The sequence below is a fragment of the Branchiostoma floridae genome, chromosome 6 (assembly GCF_000003815.2).
Source record: "Branchiostoma floridae strain S238N-H82 chromosome 6, Bfl_VNyyK, whole genome shotgun sequence".
Taxonomy (NCBI): Eukaryota; Metazoa; Chordata; class Leptocardii; order Amphioxiformes; family Branchiostomatidae; genus Branchiostoma; species Branchiostoma floridae.
This window is the reverse complement of record NC_049984.1, coordinates 15,440,417-15,458,282: the sequence shown is the minus strand read 5'-3', so window position 1 is coordinate 15,458,282 and position 17,866 is coordinate 15,440,417. Positions and strand designations below refer to the sequence as shown.

Below are 17,866 nucleotides of genomic sequence, written 5' to 3'. Positions count from 1 at the left end.
TATTGCGCAATACGTAAAAGTATAACATAAAAGACGACAAAATATACAACAAGTAAGAAAATTCGTTCTTTATCTCTGAAATTCGTTGAGCATCTTCCGAACGCAGCAATGCCGCAAGCGTGCCGCACGTCAAGTGAGAGGGGGCCTTAACACTCCGGTTACTTTAGGTACAAGCAGGCCACAACACCTGTTAACACAATGTCGGTTCTTACCTACGAGTATGGTCGTTTTAAGACTGCGAAAGCTTTAGGTATCACCCAACAAGAAACAAACAGGCTACTACACCTGTTACTACGATATAACCGTTACTACACAAGAACGTTTAAGGCACCGACAACAAGCTTTAGGTAACACCCAACAAGTAACAAGCAGGCTACTACACCTGTTACTACGCAACTGTTCGTACTACAAAAACGTTTACGTGACGACAATGTGCTTTAGGTAACACCTCACAGGCTACTACACTTGTTAGGGTGATAACGGTTCCTATACATAAGAACGCTTAAGGTTACGACAATAAGATTTAGGTAACACCCTACAAGCAGAATATTAACACTGTAGCTGTTAACACAAAGACGGTTTTACCTAAGATCGTGTTAAGACTGTGACAACAAGCCTTAGGTCACACTCGACAAGCAGGCTAGTACACCTGTTGGTACAATAACGATACCTACACAAAAACGTTTAAGGCACCGACAACAAGATTTAGGTAACACCCTACGAGCAGGCTATTAACACTATATCTGTTAACACAATGGCGGTTCTTACCTAAGATCGTGTAAAGACTGTGACAACAAGCTTTAGGTATCACCGTACAAGTAGGCTACTACACCTGTTGGTACAATAACGATACCTACACAAGAACGTTTGAGGTTGCGACGACAAGCTTCAAGAAACATGTAGGCTACCGCACCAATTACGACAATATTGGTTCCTTCATTAGGCCGTTTTAAGGAAGCGACAACAAGTTTTAGGTAACAGTCAACAAGATATAGAAACAAACAGGCTACTACATAACAAGCAGCTAAAAACATATATTCAGCTACACAAGAACGTTTAAGGCACCGACAAGAAACTTTAGGTAACACCCTACACCCTATTACACTTGTGAACACATTACACAATGACGGTTCTTACCTAAGATCGTTTTAAGACTGTGACAACAAGCTTTAGGTAACACCTGACAAGCAGGCTACTGCACCTGTTACCACAATATTGGTTCCTCCTTTAGGCCGTTTTAAGGAGGAGACAACAAGTTTTAGGTACAAGGCCGACAAGATCTGAAACAAACAAGCTACTACACAACAAGCAGCTACACAAGAACGTTTATTCAGCTACACGTTTATTTAGGGTAACACCCTACAAGAAAGCTGCTACACCTGTTATCACAAAGGCGGTCTTACCTAAGATCGTCTTAAAACTGTGACAACAAGCTACAGGCTACTAAGAACAATAACGATTCCTACATACGAACGTTTTAAGTTTGCGACGACAAGCACCAGACTAGCAGGCTACTCCACCTGTTACCACAAGGTTAGTAAAACTGCACCTGTTGCTACAATAACAGATCCTACATGAAAATGCCATGTCACATCAAGAGTTCTACTGTGTTATAATTCGAAAATAGTGTCACGAATGGTTTAGTCAACGTTAGTCACTTCTAAACAATACAGGTAGTTACATGTCTCACCAAGTCTTGCAGATACCGCGGTGTTTTTTGTTTAATTTTTAAAGAAATGTAATGGACGTTTTGTTTTATATTAACAGTGAACGCGAGTTCCTTAAATCTGACCCAATGGGTTTTGAATATCCGTCGCCAAGGACCACAAACACAACTTCACATTCATGTATATTGGGTTCAGATCTCTGACCGGACTTGGTGATATTCGAACTCTCAGAGACAACTTTACAGGTGATTCGAACCTCGAAACCTGTACTTCGTCGGTACAACTACAAACTTCAGCACTTAGTTTTAAGAAATTTAAACCTTTGCATTCAAGCCTAACATAATAGATAGCAACCGCTCAATGATAGTTCTAAATTAAGTGCCGACGTCATGACCTGTCCTTTTATCAGTAAGTAATGGGGACATATACCTGCGTCACCGGCCGCAATTAGTGGATAAAATCTCCTTAATAACCGTCATGTCAACAAGGGCGTTTAACTTAGTTCCTCCCACTAATTTTCCCATCCAAGGTCGCTATACAGAACGTTGTGTTTTAGACTCCGTTGGAAACCTCGCTAAGACTTATTTTTGTTCTATTATAGCGGGTATTCAGTATAGCGGGTATTCAGTATATCTTGGCTCTGGCATGTACTAAATCCAGAAACGGGTATAAACAATAAGAACACTATATATAATCATCATTTGAGGTTTGATGGACACTACTACAGAAACAACAAGGTAGCAGCGTCCAGCCTAGTTTTATAGACGCCAGCACATGGGAATAGGAGACAGGGAAGACCAACCCTCACCTACATAGGGACACGGGACTAGAACCAGACTGCATGGGAAATGTGATGCTGGAGAGGGAATGCTGGGCAGCCACAATGGTTTGGGTGTATAGGCTAAGAGGGTAAAAAAAACTCGACTGGGCATTTTAACGCTAGAAGCTTTCGACAGCATTTAACAATAAGCCTGCGTCACAGTTCCAAACCGGGGCCCGGCCGGGCAGCTTTGGGGAACAAAAAGTATGATATAAAAGAGACCAAACTACAAAAGACGTAAAGAGAATAGTCATTGGTATTATTTGTGTTTTTTGTACGTGTAAATTTCTATTTTTCATTTCCACAAACGGGCCCCGAGCGGACCCCGGTTCGGAAATGTGACGTTAGCCTAAATGAGGACGGTATATTACATTCATATTCCCAATGCGTTTTAACAAACCGACCATACATTTAGTTAAATTAGTACGCCCCTAATCAATAAACATTTAAGTTACGCGCCCTCCTTACACGCCTTCGCATCGGCACCTGCAGTCTGAACCATAGTTTATTTATCCGAAATTTAGCTTCTAGTCCAGCCTGTAACTGTGGGTGTCAGTGTGAAAGTGTTGTTCATTTTTTGTTATACTGCCCTACATATCAACAATACAGAATTAATTTTTTCGGCAATCTACAGAACCTGCTAGGCAATACTCTTGACTTCAATAGTTTATCCGAATCAGCCCGTATCCATCTACTATTAAGGGGTTCCCCTTTCCTGTCACATTCTACAAACTGCAGTATCTTACAGTTAACCCAGTTATATATTGTACATACGAAACGTTTTGCAACTACCTTGTAACCTGACTTATATGTAAAGAGCTGTGAACTGTTTGTTTTGATATTGTCATTTATTTGTTCTTGTCAGTTATCTTTTTTTGAGAGGTGATGTGACACCATAACCAAGAAGCGAGAAGAAGCCGAACTTCTGTGTTAGACTAGATCTGTGATACTTTTATATGTATATAATGTTTTGTCTTGTTGTGACTTGTACTGCTTTTTGTAGCTCGGTTGGTCAAAGATGTATTCATTCATTTATTAAAGGGATCGTGTTTGAGCCAATGTCTCCAAACAATACTCGAATTATGACTGATCTTTTTAAAGTAGTAAATTGCTAAACTGTAAGAGACCAATATGGGTCGATACCTAAAATGTAAGGCCACCATTATAAAGTAGCAACAACGTTAACAACAATATAAAGCGAATGAGAACAAGCCATCTGTAGACTCGCATTCCTTATCGTAGGCTGTTACCAACACCGTGACCGATATCAAAGTGGCTTGTTTGGCCCGGTTTGTAGTTTGCGTCCCGACATGTTCCCCTTCGATAGTCCAATTCACGCCGACAAAACAAAGCACGTCAACACGACAATGTCCACCTCTGACAGACTGACACTGGCTCGACAGAAGTTAGCTGACACTGGTTCAACACGTCTGCCAAGTTTAGGACGTGGAACGGAGCCAGAAGAGGAAGTCAAACACTTGCTTATGAAACTTTACACTGTGCAAATCGCAATGCGACACTTCCCTACGTAAAAGCAAGTATTTGACTGTTAAGTTCTTTTCAGAATAAAGGACAATATCATGATGCTGACTTTAGACAATGTGTGTGACTACATTTAAATTAGGACTTAGTATTTGTGTTCTAGGCTGGGCGATGTACGCATGGTGTAGTGACTTGCAAACGATATGGGAAATAGTTTGTGCACTATGTAAAACCGCTGACAACACATTTCAAAACAGATGTTACTACTCACGAAGGTACAAGTGTAATATTTCTGATTTCTGTCAAAAATTGATTCATTTTTACGAATTAGTTAAGTATGATGGTCTTTATTTGCAGGTTCATGCACACATGGGCTTCTACAGTAGTGTTACTAAGGAGACAAAAACTATGTTATCACTAAATATATCGTTTACAAGGTTCGACTCCGGCTGTTTTTCGCCAGATAATATGCGTCCAAAAAACAGCCTTAGTCAAAGCTATGCTTTGATAGTCGACTTTTCAACGTTTACTTTACAGGGTTTTTTTTTGGGGGGGGGGGGGGGCATATATTCGGGCTAGGGGCGGATCTACTCTCCAAGCAAAGGTTGGGGGGGGAAAAATGACCTAAAATGCCCCTTTTTGTTCTTGGGGAGTAGGGAGGAGCCATGCAATTATCATTAAACAGAGCTTGCACGACACCAACGGGCTTCTCATGCTTACAGAATGACGTACACGTATTGCCCCAATAGTATTGGCAATGAATGACGTCCCAACGACTAACGTGTTACATGGAAGCATGGCGTTAGGTGTGGTACGACAAGAGAACGAACAGTTAGTGACTTCACAATCAACTTTTGTTTCTTCGGAAACGTCGGCGCAAGAATTTGTCGCTGTGTTTGCAAAACAACAACACATATACATCAGTATTTTCAAGACGAAATGAACTTTTATGACTGTAAAACCCACACGCCGGAGGTTAGGTGTTTTTACGGCTGCCTATCGCCTACCCACGATGGCCGTGAAGGCCACACAAGCCGTGACCGAACTAACAGAACTCGCCTTTAAGCTTTGTCACATCTGACCGGTCTTAAAATAACTACACGTACTTAAGAACAAAGAACGCACAAAGAACTCTCAGATCGCGTTTCTCAATGCTTAATTTAGCGTCTTCGGTCCACTCAAGTTCTTAACATGTCGAAGGTGGTGGCAGATGCGGCAAATTAGGATTTAACATAGGGACACTTTTCCGGGCTTGAAAAGTTATTTAAGTGGTTGCTACTACTACGTAGGCTTTACGGACCAACGTAAAGGGAGTGTAGATGTAATTTTTAAGCACCCACAAATCCAACGTAAAGTGTAGAAAAACGAAACCTTTACACATGACATATTACTGGTTAAGGTGGAGGCTCACTGCACTTGGGGCACCGGTGCGACACTGCGGGGTTCGTTCACTGCGGCACTGTTGTGTTATTTTCGCGATTTTTAATGATTTAGATATAGCTTAATACGTAAAAGTATGACTTAGAAGACAACAAAATATACAAAAAGGAAGAGAATTCGTTCTTTATCTCTGAAATAATTCGTTGAGGCATCTACGAACCCCACAGTGCCGCACCGGTAGCCCAAGTGCAGTGAGAGTCCACCTTTAGAGGGTGGATTTCATGCAGTAAAAAAAGGTAGATTTGCGGTGAGGTATGACCACAATGTCTGTGACGGCCTTCGTACATTTCTAGAAGGTACGGTTACTGATTTATGTGTGCGTTTTCCTTGGTTTCGTGCCCGATATGCGGACAGAGTGTAGAAACACCACGCTTCTTGAGAACTAATGTTGTGTGAGACGCCACAGAAATTGATACATCTTTTAGCTATAGACAGCGAAATTCGGTTGCACTGTAGCGAGTGGTTTATGTGATAAGTATCATACATATCGTAACTTGAATATGACTTTGTGTACCAAAATATCAAAGTCAAAGTTCCTTCCCGCACCTGATGGTGCCTAGGGCGGCGCCCATCTACCTTACAGTAGCCCTGGGCCACACAACTTTGTGCAATCACTACAGCAGGGGGCTAGTCCACTGGTAGTGGCGTATGTTCAACTTCCATACTCTTTCCCGAATGCTGAGTGCTAAGCAGAGAAAGCAGCATGTACCATTTTTAAAGTCTTTGGTATGACTCGGCCGGTGATGAAACTCACGACCTACCGAATGCAAAGCGAACATTCTACCCACTCGGCCATTGCACCGGTGTACCAAATTATCAATTTCGAAAAATGGCACCTTTTGAGCGAAAATAGCTGCTTCGGGTGAATTATTGAAAATATGCACATGAGTCTAGAAATCATAAACGAAGCTAGCGACCAGAAACCCCGTGTGGTATTGCGGGGGAGGGGTTCGGATCATGGTTCCGACATAGAAACGGCTACTGGCTATTTGACTCGTGGGCGAACTTTCCCATAGGAATCCTTATGCCCATAACGGCAGGTACTTAGTGCATTCAACACCAATGAACCGACTGAAACCTCGCATCTTCGAAGAAATACAAGCCCATTGAGTTTGAGTTCGTTTCTATCCACGTATGGCTTACCTTTAGTAAGCTATTGTTGCTGTTGGGATGGGGGTGGGGGTCATTTTATAGGTCACAAGATATAAAAGACTAGCACAACAAGAATACATTGTGGAGCATTTAGATGGATTGACACAAAAAGCAGTTCAAACCCCAGGAATTCTGAGAAGAAAACTATAACTGTCAAGTATACCAAAAGCTTATCAGGGAATAAACATTTTCAACATTTCAGTTTTTCTACAGGAATAGCCTTTTGTGGTTATCGTTTTTGTAATGATTGAGACGAATATCAGACACTATCACTGCACAGGTTTGGTTCTTTACAAGTTGGGCTACAAGAGCTTGGGGAGGGGGGCAATCTGTCTTAGGATTTACTTTGTCACTCAAGCGTTTATATATCTCATTTATGGTACCAAACGACACCACTACGTGAGAACTCGCACGGTGGCCATGTCCATCGTAAAGTAATCGACCTTCAATACCAAACCTCATTCACAACATTTGTTGTTTGCTTCCCAATGTCATAAGTATCATATAGGTAATTAGGTGTGTGGAGTGGACTTGTTTGAGGGGACCTTACACATGGCCTTAACACATGTACGGTTAAGACTGTGATATATTTCATGTAGCCGGGATTTCATTTAAACAATCGATCCCAAGTCAAGTAGAGTTTAATCGATGAAAATGCCCTGTTCAATACCAGTACAGTATGAGACCACACAGCTCACACTATCATAGTTATGAGGATAATGCTATTGGTTTTATTATACAAGCACATTTTTTCGTCGAATAAGTTAAAAATTTGATACAAATGTAAAGACCTTATATCTTATTGAGACTGAAATATCTCAAATTTTGTTCAAATTTTTGTGAGGAAAAAAATCGATAAAAAAAGATAGTTTTCTATAAATCCAAAGGTTCTGACTCCCAAACAGAAGAAAATTGCTGTAGAGCTATGCATCTGTATTGATTTATCGTTTTATATATCACGTCGATTTTCTCAATAAACCATTGGTATTCATTAACTTTGTATCACTATCAGGTCTTTAGTAAGGTTGTAGGCAGCGCTTTGGTTTCTTTCAAGTACACAAATTTAAACTTGACATCTTTATGAAACGTTTTCGTACAGCGACGGTAAAGATGTCAAGTTAGTGTACGTAAATCAAAACAGGAGAGGCTAGCTGTTGGTCCTCTTTTCGTGTTTTGTAGACCCAACGGGGTCGAACATGTGGACATTTTTGACAAACTTTTCCTTTTGGTACACAGACCTCAACAATACACAGTAGATAAGACATGCGAAACACGATCCGTGTTTATCTAGTGATGAAAAATTAAACCGGCTCAAGAAAAAATTAATGTGTAAAAACTACTTGTAAAATGGAGTAAGTAAACGTTTATTCCAGATCTTATAATATGTGCAAAACCGCGCGTAACGCCAAAATGCCTGAACAAAGAATTGACTTTATTTTGTAAGCTTGTTTCAACACCATACGCATATTCCTATTCTACATATGCAAAAGTTGTGCGAGGTTATTTTTTTACCTTGTAAGGAAAGTTTTACGTTGTCGATCCTGTATGTTTCAGTCATTTGTAAGCATTTCTTTGCAGTAACTATCATTTGATATACTACAGATGTACTATATGTATAGGCATGACTAGTTTACTTGTCTCGTAGAAGAAAACGGCGCAAAAAGTTCAACGGTTCGAATTCGTTGTACGTGCGTCGCGTTGTGTGAGCACTCTAACTCCCGTATGGAATGAATATTTTCTGTCAAGACGTACTTTGTATGGCCGAAATCAAGTACAGAATATGCTGATGCACAAGATGGTCCTGCTTTGGCAACGCTAGACTTGGGGTCACACACACACATGGACAAACAACGAGTTACAAAAGCGCCAAGCCTGGGCAAACGTACGGACGAAAAGCTAAGACTCACCGAAGGTCGCTGCAAGCAAGAAGAAAACCAGCGGCACTTTGGAGATCACCATTCCAGTCGGTCGAGATCGGCCAACGTCTTAAACGTTCCTCACTAAGACGCGCGATTCGCAGCGTCCGACTCGGGATAGAAGAAGAAGTAAAAAAAAAAGTCTGGGCGTGTGCCTCCTCAGAGTCTGAGAGAATCGTGGGAGGGGTCTAACGTGCGGTGACCTGGGTGTGTCCGATTTAAACTTGTCAGGTAATTGATGTGTTTGCACACACCTGTTATGCAAATGCCCACCTAAGCACAGCCACGATGCTGGAGTCAGCTAGTTTGGTCTAACCATTGTAGTAGATATAGTAAAACGGGAAGTCATAAAAATGGGGGATTTCAGCGTCGAACACAACCTCTATACACGTCTAAACCACGCCTGACAGAGAGAGAGTCAAATGATTGAGAAGAATGGTTACGCGATGGAGCCAGGGTTGAAGGGGTCACACCAGAAATGTCTGACATATTGAGTCCAAAGTCTGTCCCTTCATTGACCTAAATGCTGGCACCAATGAAATGTCTAATAAATTATCCCAGATAGCCAGGCAGTAACGTCACAGTCGGTATGTTCTAATTGCTTTACGCTCGTAACAAAAGAGGCCGACTTTTGATAACATAAACCGGTCTCCAAGCAAGTTTGCATTTGTTCTTCAAGCAAGGTTGCGTTAACGTTACCTAACCCAAGTCGTTTTAAGAAATAAAGATTATCGCTAAACAATTGTATGTTTACGTTGTCATCAAAAATATGTTTCAATTGGTGTTTGGAGGATATGCTAGTATCACGCTTGGAAATCTTTTTGTGAACTTTGGGCGTAGTCTTAGGAAGTGACTGGACAAAGGAGTCTCTTAAGAGGAGGGGGTAAGGTCTGTGGTATGCGCGTAGGTGGTCGCTTACGTCAAGGCCAAAGGTGAACCTTAATTGTCTCAAAGTGTTACGGAATGTGACTCTTTACAGGTGTATGTGCTTATAAAGTATTAGGTGTGCGTCAATGACGTAACACATCAGACCGTACACTTAAGGTGGTCAGTGTTCATAGAGCTAGAATAACTTGGTAGTCAGTGTCGGTATAGCAATTTTTTTTTTAAAGAGGGCAGTCGCTTTTAGGTAAGGATTTAGAATTTATAGAAACGCTTTCTTATCATGTTGTTGGAAAATCGTATCTGAAAGACAAATGTCATAAACATAATAATAAACACCGTTTTCAGGTATCAGCATGAAATTTCATTTGTTTTGTATACGTTATAATATTGGATGTTCGAACAATTTTCCAACACAAGAGTAGTGCCTTGTTCTGAGCGACAGGGTCTTCATCTTGTTGGTAATACCAGAGGCAAATAGCAAAATTTCAAGCTTTGTGTCGGAAAATAGTTTAACGTTCATCTCTCTTTCTCCCCCCTTTTCTCTTGTCTCTCTCTCTCTCTCTCACTCAAACACACGGAATCTTGCGTATTGCTTCAATGGAGAACACTTTTCAAGCACAACGCACAGTATGCACGGAAAGAAAGGATTGAGCAGCTCAAAGGCTCCTCCTAACGACCTAAATCATTATTGCAGAAAAATCGCTACGGCTGCTTGAACTGGACGCCGGTACCCATTTACTCCCATCAGCATAGATACTAGACTGACATTATCTATGTACATGTGTAATATACATAAATATTGATGATATAACAGCTACAAAAGCTTTTTGATCTTTTAATGTTCCTCATTTATGATTCTTCAGTACATGTACATGGTAATTCAGCGACTGTATTTATTTTTGTATCATATATTTTGATGCTACATGTATTTATCATGTCAATACTTTGCAAAGGCAAGCAGGGTATAATGCAGCTGCACATTAATTTTAGGCATTTTGTGTTATATATGTACATGTATAACTATAATTCTAGTACATTTTGTATCAGCAGATGATACACACATTTGCAAAGGCGAGCAACTGGCAACAAAATTGTTAAGTCTGCCTTAATGCACACTTTTGGGTAAGATTTTAAGGACCAAAGAATGGATGGTAGTAAAGCTATCTTAAAACCACGGAGTTGAATATGTCAGAATAGAGATATGTTCCATGTCATGGCTTTAAGTTTAAAAAGTACTTATTATCAAGTGCATGAACATCATAAGAAATGGCTGTGGTAAACAAATAATATACATGTAATGCCTACTAAAACATTATTTTAAATTATCCGTAATATACGCTTCTTTCACTCACATGATAGGTTATAACAAATAAACTATATAGATTCTAATATATATATATTCATATACTGTATAATCAAACTTGTTCTTCAGCTTTCTTCAACAATGAACAATCATACATCCTATACTTGAAACAAATGTTAGAAAAAAGATACACTAGCTTTTCTTTTCAGCAATTTGCAGCAATTTCAGTTTAGTTTTACTGGTACTACGTACATATAGCACAGTGTAAGTTGCAAATGTATAAACCACATTAAATAAAACAATATAAGACACTTTGACTAACAATCTAAACACTATAATACTCTCACCAGCTTTTGGTACACACATCACTGTTTTCTTCTCAATTTTTTTTCTTCTGGCAACTACAAAAGCTTATCAGATTCTATACAATTCATTTGCTGCCTGAGACATTGTTTTGCAAAGCACATTGCACTGGGTATAAAAAAGGTTATTTTATGATACTGTTTTATCCTCCATATATTTGTTTTTGGAAAGCTTTTTTTTGTCTTAGAGGTAACAGCATGTATTCACCTTTCCGGCAATGCAAATCAATCATGTACAAAACATCTCCCGGAAGTTAAGGGCACAACCCACCATACGTGCAATTTGTCCGTACGTTTTTCTGGGAGGTCACGTCCGCAACATATTTCTGAAAACGTTCAGGCTGCGTTGCCCCTATTGGCATGTAAGGGGGCCGAATCCGCAGCCCGATGGCAAACATTGTTTTACCTGCAAGTAAAGTTCTATGGCGTGTCTGCGTGCTCCAAAATCCGTCGGATTCCTTGCGAGTTCGCACGAAGGCGGTACCTACCACATATAATTACGGATCCCAAAAGATTGCCCACATTTTGGCATGTATAGACAGCACGTATTTGCATGTATGGCGCGTTGTACCCTTAGCTTTATATTTAACAGGTTGTTCTTGTTGGCATACATGTATGTGCATACTTGAATGACCAAAATGCCAAATTTACCTTCACAGCATACTTTCCATTCATGATGAAAAAGTGTAACATGTCTCTATTTAGATATGATTCTACCATTTTGATGAGCCTGGTATCCACCTTATTTGCTAGCTCACATTTGCTCCCTCGATTGCTTCATAGAATAGCAAAGCTCAGCCACACAGCAGACACATACTGGGACACTTTTCTATTGTGATTCCAATGTATGATTGAAGGACACACATGTGAAACCCAATGGAAAACAGCTAATATCCATGACCAATTGCTCTACCCACAAAAACACAAGGACTTGCCAGCCTGCTATTCTCTCCTCCTAGGAGTGAATGATTACTATGAAACTCATGAGAAACACATAAAAATCACTAATTGGCAATAAAGAACCTTTTGGGTATGTATCCTCCAAAGCAAACATGAAGGACCCTCTGACTAGGGAAAAAAGAGATGATACACACGGGATATCTCTGCTGGGTGTGTTTCTCCAGTGTTTCTCCTAAGTTTCGACTTAATTGAACTGAGCTTTGCAAGGCTGATTGGCTCCAAGCCACTCAGTCCTCGAAACAGCATGAATGCAGGGATTCGAAAATTTTACGAAAGCTACAATGCTACTAAGACATATTTGATTCCTGAAATAATATAGGATCATGTAAAACATTTCAATGGGGACAGGAGACGCAATGTACAAATGTGGAAGCAATCGGGGGACCATTGCTAGAATATAGGGTGGATACCTGCTACTTTTTGACTCCCCTTTCATAGATTTGTGCTGTTTTCATTGTTGCTGCTTTCATGAATTTGTGCTGTTTTCATTTCACTGTTTTCACTCATCACAATTTTCTAGTCTGTGTGCGCTGTCCTTTCAGTGCTGTTCATGGCATTTCCAGTCTGTGCATGCTGTCCTATGAGTGCTGTTCATGGCACTTCCAGCCTCTGTGTGCTGTCCTCGGTGTGTCTGGGCCGGACGCGCTGCTTCGCTGTCCTGTGTTTGGCTTGGACGTGCTGGAAGTGCTGTATCAGCTGGTGGAAGTTAATTCTGGCCACGTGTTCCCGCTGCTCCGGGGGTGGGGCCTGGACACTGGGGGTGGGGAGAAAAAATCGTTTTAGGCCACATTGATAAAACTTATTGGTTGTCAGACTTGACAATAACTACTGCTCTGTAGTTGGACTTGCATGTCATCCGTATTCCAGCCTAGTGTGTGTACTGAAATCTTTCAGCATCAAGACTTGTTTATCAGGTACGAAATCAAAGATCTGTCACTTCTGTCTGTAGAGAGCAAGCACGGCATCACCGAATACCAACCAAACATTCGAAGAAACTATCATCATTATATATACTAGATAATGCAAAAATAAACAGATGTTTGTGCATGCTGTGTTGCACGCTGTTTGTTTGCTGTATGATCAAAATTTCAATCAAAGCACTGATGGGCCTGCGATTAATGAGGCAAGTTCATTCATAAGCAAGATGTTCATCTGAGCCTGTAATAGCAGAGTTTATATCATAAGGCATTTATGTTGCCATGGGATCAGTCCTGCATGGGAAGTTATTAACCAGTACACTGGCTCACCAGGTCATAATCATATCTTGTCGCTCCATATTCTTATCACATTGACTGGTGTGTTTCGCCAAAGGGCGGTTATACCGACTATATAGATACAGATACAGATTGTAGTTACATTTGTACCTTTGGTGCTGTGGAATAAGATGTGATGCTGGTAGACAGTCCAGTCTGTGTCTGAGAGTGTCGAATGCTCTGCTCTGTGGTAACAGCATGAGGAGTCCGTACAAGGCTTTGATCAGGTAAGCATTCTGTTGGGCATCCAGTAACTGTAGTCTGAGGTCTGAAAAAAAGTGCAGCACCCATCTTCAAAGTAATCATTGACGTGAGCCTGTAAAGTTCTTGCTGCCTTTCTTGTTTTTGTATCAATACTGTATGGTAAAACAGACTTTGTAACTCTCATCCATGCATGTACATGTAGTAGCCAATGACATTGTTTTCCTATATGACCGGGAAATATTATGCCTTTAGTCTCCAAGTGTCCATATCCCATGTTTTGTCTATCTGATGTGGTTTCTGTACCCTCTATGGTGACTCTACCCTGTGGTTTCCATACCCCCGAAGTATCCATACCCCTTGTAGTGTCCGTACCCCCTGAAGTATCCATACCCCCTGTAGTGTCCGTACCCCCTATAATGTCTGTACGGCCTATAGTGTCTGTACTCTCTGTAGTGTCCTACCTCCTATAGTGTCTGCACCTGAATGTACATGTGTTACTTCTTTTACTGTTAACCATAATATTTAGTGATGAGTGTTGACTTACATGTAAAGATGGGAGACTCTATCAGCTGTACCAACTTGTCTATCTCTGTCAGGAACTCCACTGTCACCTCCAGGTCACCACTGGTCTCACGTAAAGGAATCATTTTTAGTTTTTATGCATGTAAAATAACACATTTTGTATTTGTACATGCATTCATATTCGTCTTTTGGACATTTTCAGGAGATACCGGTATTCCTGAAAACATTGTGTACGCTTCTTACAAAATGTAGATGGCAAGACGTATAACTTCTCTATGTCATACTGTCATTTGAGCAAGCAATATTACCAATGAATGTTTCCAGGTATTTGAACAAGTACAATCTTGCAGTCTTGTCCACTGTAATGTTTATAAGTATGGAGAACAATAAAGTACATTTTCAGTCACTTTCCATTTCAATGAAGCACCTATTTCCATTTCAATGGATCGTATCTCGAGCCTGCAAAGCATTTTCATAGTGTTACTTTTGTTGGCAACTTTAAGAACTGGAATTCTCTATTTTGAGCTATAGACATTCAATAACTGTTATTTGAGAGGGTCAGAGAAGATTTTAACAATTCTGAAAATGTTTGCACGAATACGCTTCACTGATATGCGAATAGGGACACCAAGATGGCAGCTGATATTACAATAATGGCTCTATTGTGAGAAGGATACAAGAGCTGCAGTAGGTCGCAGGAGTGTCTGTAGTTCTGAGTGAGCAGACAGAGGGACACCGTAGCCACGGGATTGTGGCACCACGACTGGTACAGGCAGCAGAACAGGTCACAACTCTCCTGTAGACAAAACATTTCACCATTAAATCATTTTTCAGTAGGAATCGAAACATAAGTAAGCTGCCCACTTATTCAATACTGTCAATAAACTATCATAATGATGTACCTACAATATAAGCAATGTAGCCAAAACTGTAAATCACTTGGAAGAAAAAGGTTTTAGTACTGTAAATGCAGAAATATTCGCGGTGGATTAATGTTCGCATTTTTCGCGGTGGCCACTTTACCACGAATTTAAAACCACCGCAAACATTTTTTCATGGTAGTAAGAGACTACAGTGCATGGTGCTACCGCGAAATTAAAACCACCGTGAAAAGTCCTTTTTCCTGCTTCCGCGAAATTAAATCCGAACGAACTTAAATGCATTTACAGTAAACTGTTGAAAGAAATGTTACCGATAGCATTTGTTACGCTTGCCAATTATACTAAACCAGAGAAAATATGGTGTCATTTTCAGCTATTGCTAGTGAAGAAATTTTCCATAACAATTTGATAGGAAAATGAGCTAATCATTCTTCTAAAGATAAAATTGGTGTCAAAGGTGAAGTTCCCTGAAACATGAACAAATCACCTCTAAATATCGTTATGCAAATTGAGACAAAGGTCAAGATGAGAACTGTCTGCTTTGTTACCTTTAACATATTGCCAACAATTCCTATACACATGCATACTCGGAACATACTTAACTATATGATATGCTGTCTGCTGTTACCTTTGTTTTGAGGTCCTTGAGTTGTGTTCTCAGCTCAAACAGCTCTGTGGAGGTGAGCAGGATGGAGTTGAGGGTCTGCACCATGATGGCAGCGAATCGCAGGTCTTCTTCTTCCAGCAGGATCTCAGCTAGGGCTCGGAATATAGCCTCCGCATTCAGCAACAGGCACAGCTGTCTGTAAGGTACAGGGTAACATCAGGGTACAGAATATAGCCTCCGCATTCAGCAACAGGCACAGCTGTCTGTAAGGTACAGGGGTAACATGAGGGTACAGAATATAGCCTCCGCATTCAGCAACAGGCACAGCTGTCTGTAAGGTACAGGGGTAACATCAGGGTACAGAATATAGCCTCCGTATTCAGCAACAGGCACAGCTGTCTGTAAGGTACAGGGGTAACATCAGGGTACAGAATATAGCCTCCGCATTCAGCAACAGGCACAGCTGTCTGTAAGGTACAGGGGTAACATCAGGGTACAGAATATAGCCTCCGCATTCAGCAACAGGCAAAGCTGTCTGTTGGGTACAGGGGTAACATTGGTACAGAATATAGCCTCCGCATTCAGCAACAGGCACAGCTGTCTGTAAGTTAGAGGGAAGATATTAGGGCATGGAGCATTGTCTCAGTCAAGTTTTACCAACAGACATGGCTGGACATCAAATTGTGCAGTCTACTAAGGGTGAAACTGCCAGACAGAGTCGCATGAAAGCATGGTGTAAAGCACAGTGCCACAGTCATACAGTAGACACATACGGGGACACCTTTCTGTTGTGTGATTCCAATGTATGACTGAAGGATACACATGTGAAACCTAGGGAAAACATAACAAATAGCCATGACCAATTGCTCCACCCACAGAAACACAAGGACCTGCTACTGTCTGCTATGCTCTCCTAGGTAAAGGCACTCGTCGGTTAATTACCATGAAACTCATAAGAAACACATTGGAATCACAGTCTAGTCTCCAAGCAGACCCTACGGTGCCTTAGAGATAGTCTCAAAGCTGGCAAAGGAGTATAGCCGACCAAAGGGAGATAGCCGGCCAAAGGGGCACCGGAGGTCTGCCTGCACTGAAACAGGGTGGAGCGTTTCTATTCAACAATGGTGTTGCTGCTCCACCCTGTAGCCATGTGCTAATGACTTTACGAGCGACTTACACTGGATGAAGTTAGTGACCCGCGTGCACGTCCCAGTGGGAGGTTCGCGCCAAATGGCACCGGATTGATAAATCTGACAGCATCACAACGTAACTGTTACAGAACTAGCGCCACAATACATGAAATATTCAATTTAAATTCGAGTTAAAGTCTGAAAATAATGCTAAACAAACAACAATTTTCAATGTAGATACATGTATATAACAACATCATACTAATGTTATGAGGTTTAAAAACCTGCCGCCTGATCGTAATCCTCTCTGTTATGTTTGGATGTGGTAGAGAAAACCACAACAAGCCAAGCATGCTGCCATTTTATTTTGTCTCCAAAAAGTTTATTCCTAATTTGTTCTGCAATTTTGTAATTTCCTCCGGCAAAAACTGTGTCAAGGACCAGATGTTTGCTCCCGCCTAGCAGCTATGGCTTTCTATGGTAGCATATGGATTTCCCCTGATCGGTGGCAATGCCGACAAAGACGTCCTCGCCTCTCAGACTGGCCAAAATGGCACCGAGTTGTGTTTTCTTCGCCTCGAATCCCCAGACATGGTGGAAAACACCTCGCACTCTTGCCTCCATCGTTGCCGGCATTTTCAAATCTGCCCGTAACGGTCACCGTAGGTGAACCCGTGACGTGACTTCCCGTGAGACGGTGCATGGCTGAGCAGGGGCGCACGAGCCATCCCGGGCGGAGGGTAATTAACACCTACTCGGCAAGCACAGTTTGATTAGACAACATTTGGATGTTAGTAGCGTCTTTTCTCGCTGACTGGAGGCAGACCCGGGTGCCGGCTATACTCCTTTGCCAGCTTTGATACTATCTCTAAGGCACCGTAGGGTCTGCTTTGAGACTAATCACAGTCTCTAATTGGTGATAAAGAAACCTTTCGGATATGTATCCTCCAAAGCAAACATTAGAAACCCTCTGACTAGGGAAAAAAGACAAGATGCACACAGGGGATATCTCCATTTAAGCTGAGTGTATTTCTTTGGTGTTTCCCTTGCGTTTCCACTATTGAACTGAGCTTTGCAAGACTGCTGCCTACCCATGTTAAGGATCCCAGCAGCAGTATACTGTAAATGCATTTAAGTTCACGGGGATTTAATTTCGTGGTAGCGGGAAAATGGACTTTTTGCGGTAGGACCATGCACTGTAATTTCTTACTGTTATGGAAAAATTTTCGCGGTGGTTTTAAATTCGCGGTGAAGCGGCTGCCGCGAAAACCGCGAACATAAT

General features: G+C 41.2%; 1 protein-coding gene across 1 annotated transcript in view; it reads right to left on the bottom strand.

Annotated features, from left to right (window-relative positions):
- Positions 1–11,622: 11,622 nt before the first annotated feature.
- Positions 11,623–17,866, bottom strand: part of LOC118417874 (protein VAC14 homolog) — a gene marked incomplete in the record, with an annotated part of 24,794 nt that continues 18,550 nt past the window's right edge. Inside the window, 5 exon segments of the mRNA XM_035823626.1 lie at positions 11,623–12,741; positions 13,352–13,508; positions 13,989–14,068; positions 14,644–14,762; positions 15,476–15,650. Coding sequence (XP_035679519.1) covers positions 12,579–12,741; positions 13,352–13,508; positions 13,989–14,068; positions 14,644–14,762; positions 15,476–15,650 — 694 coding nt within the window.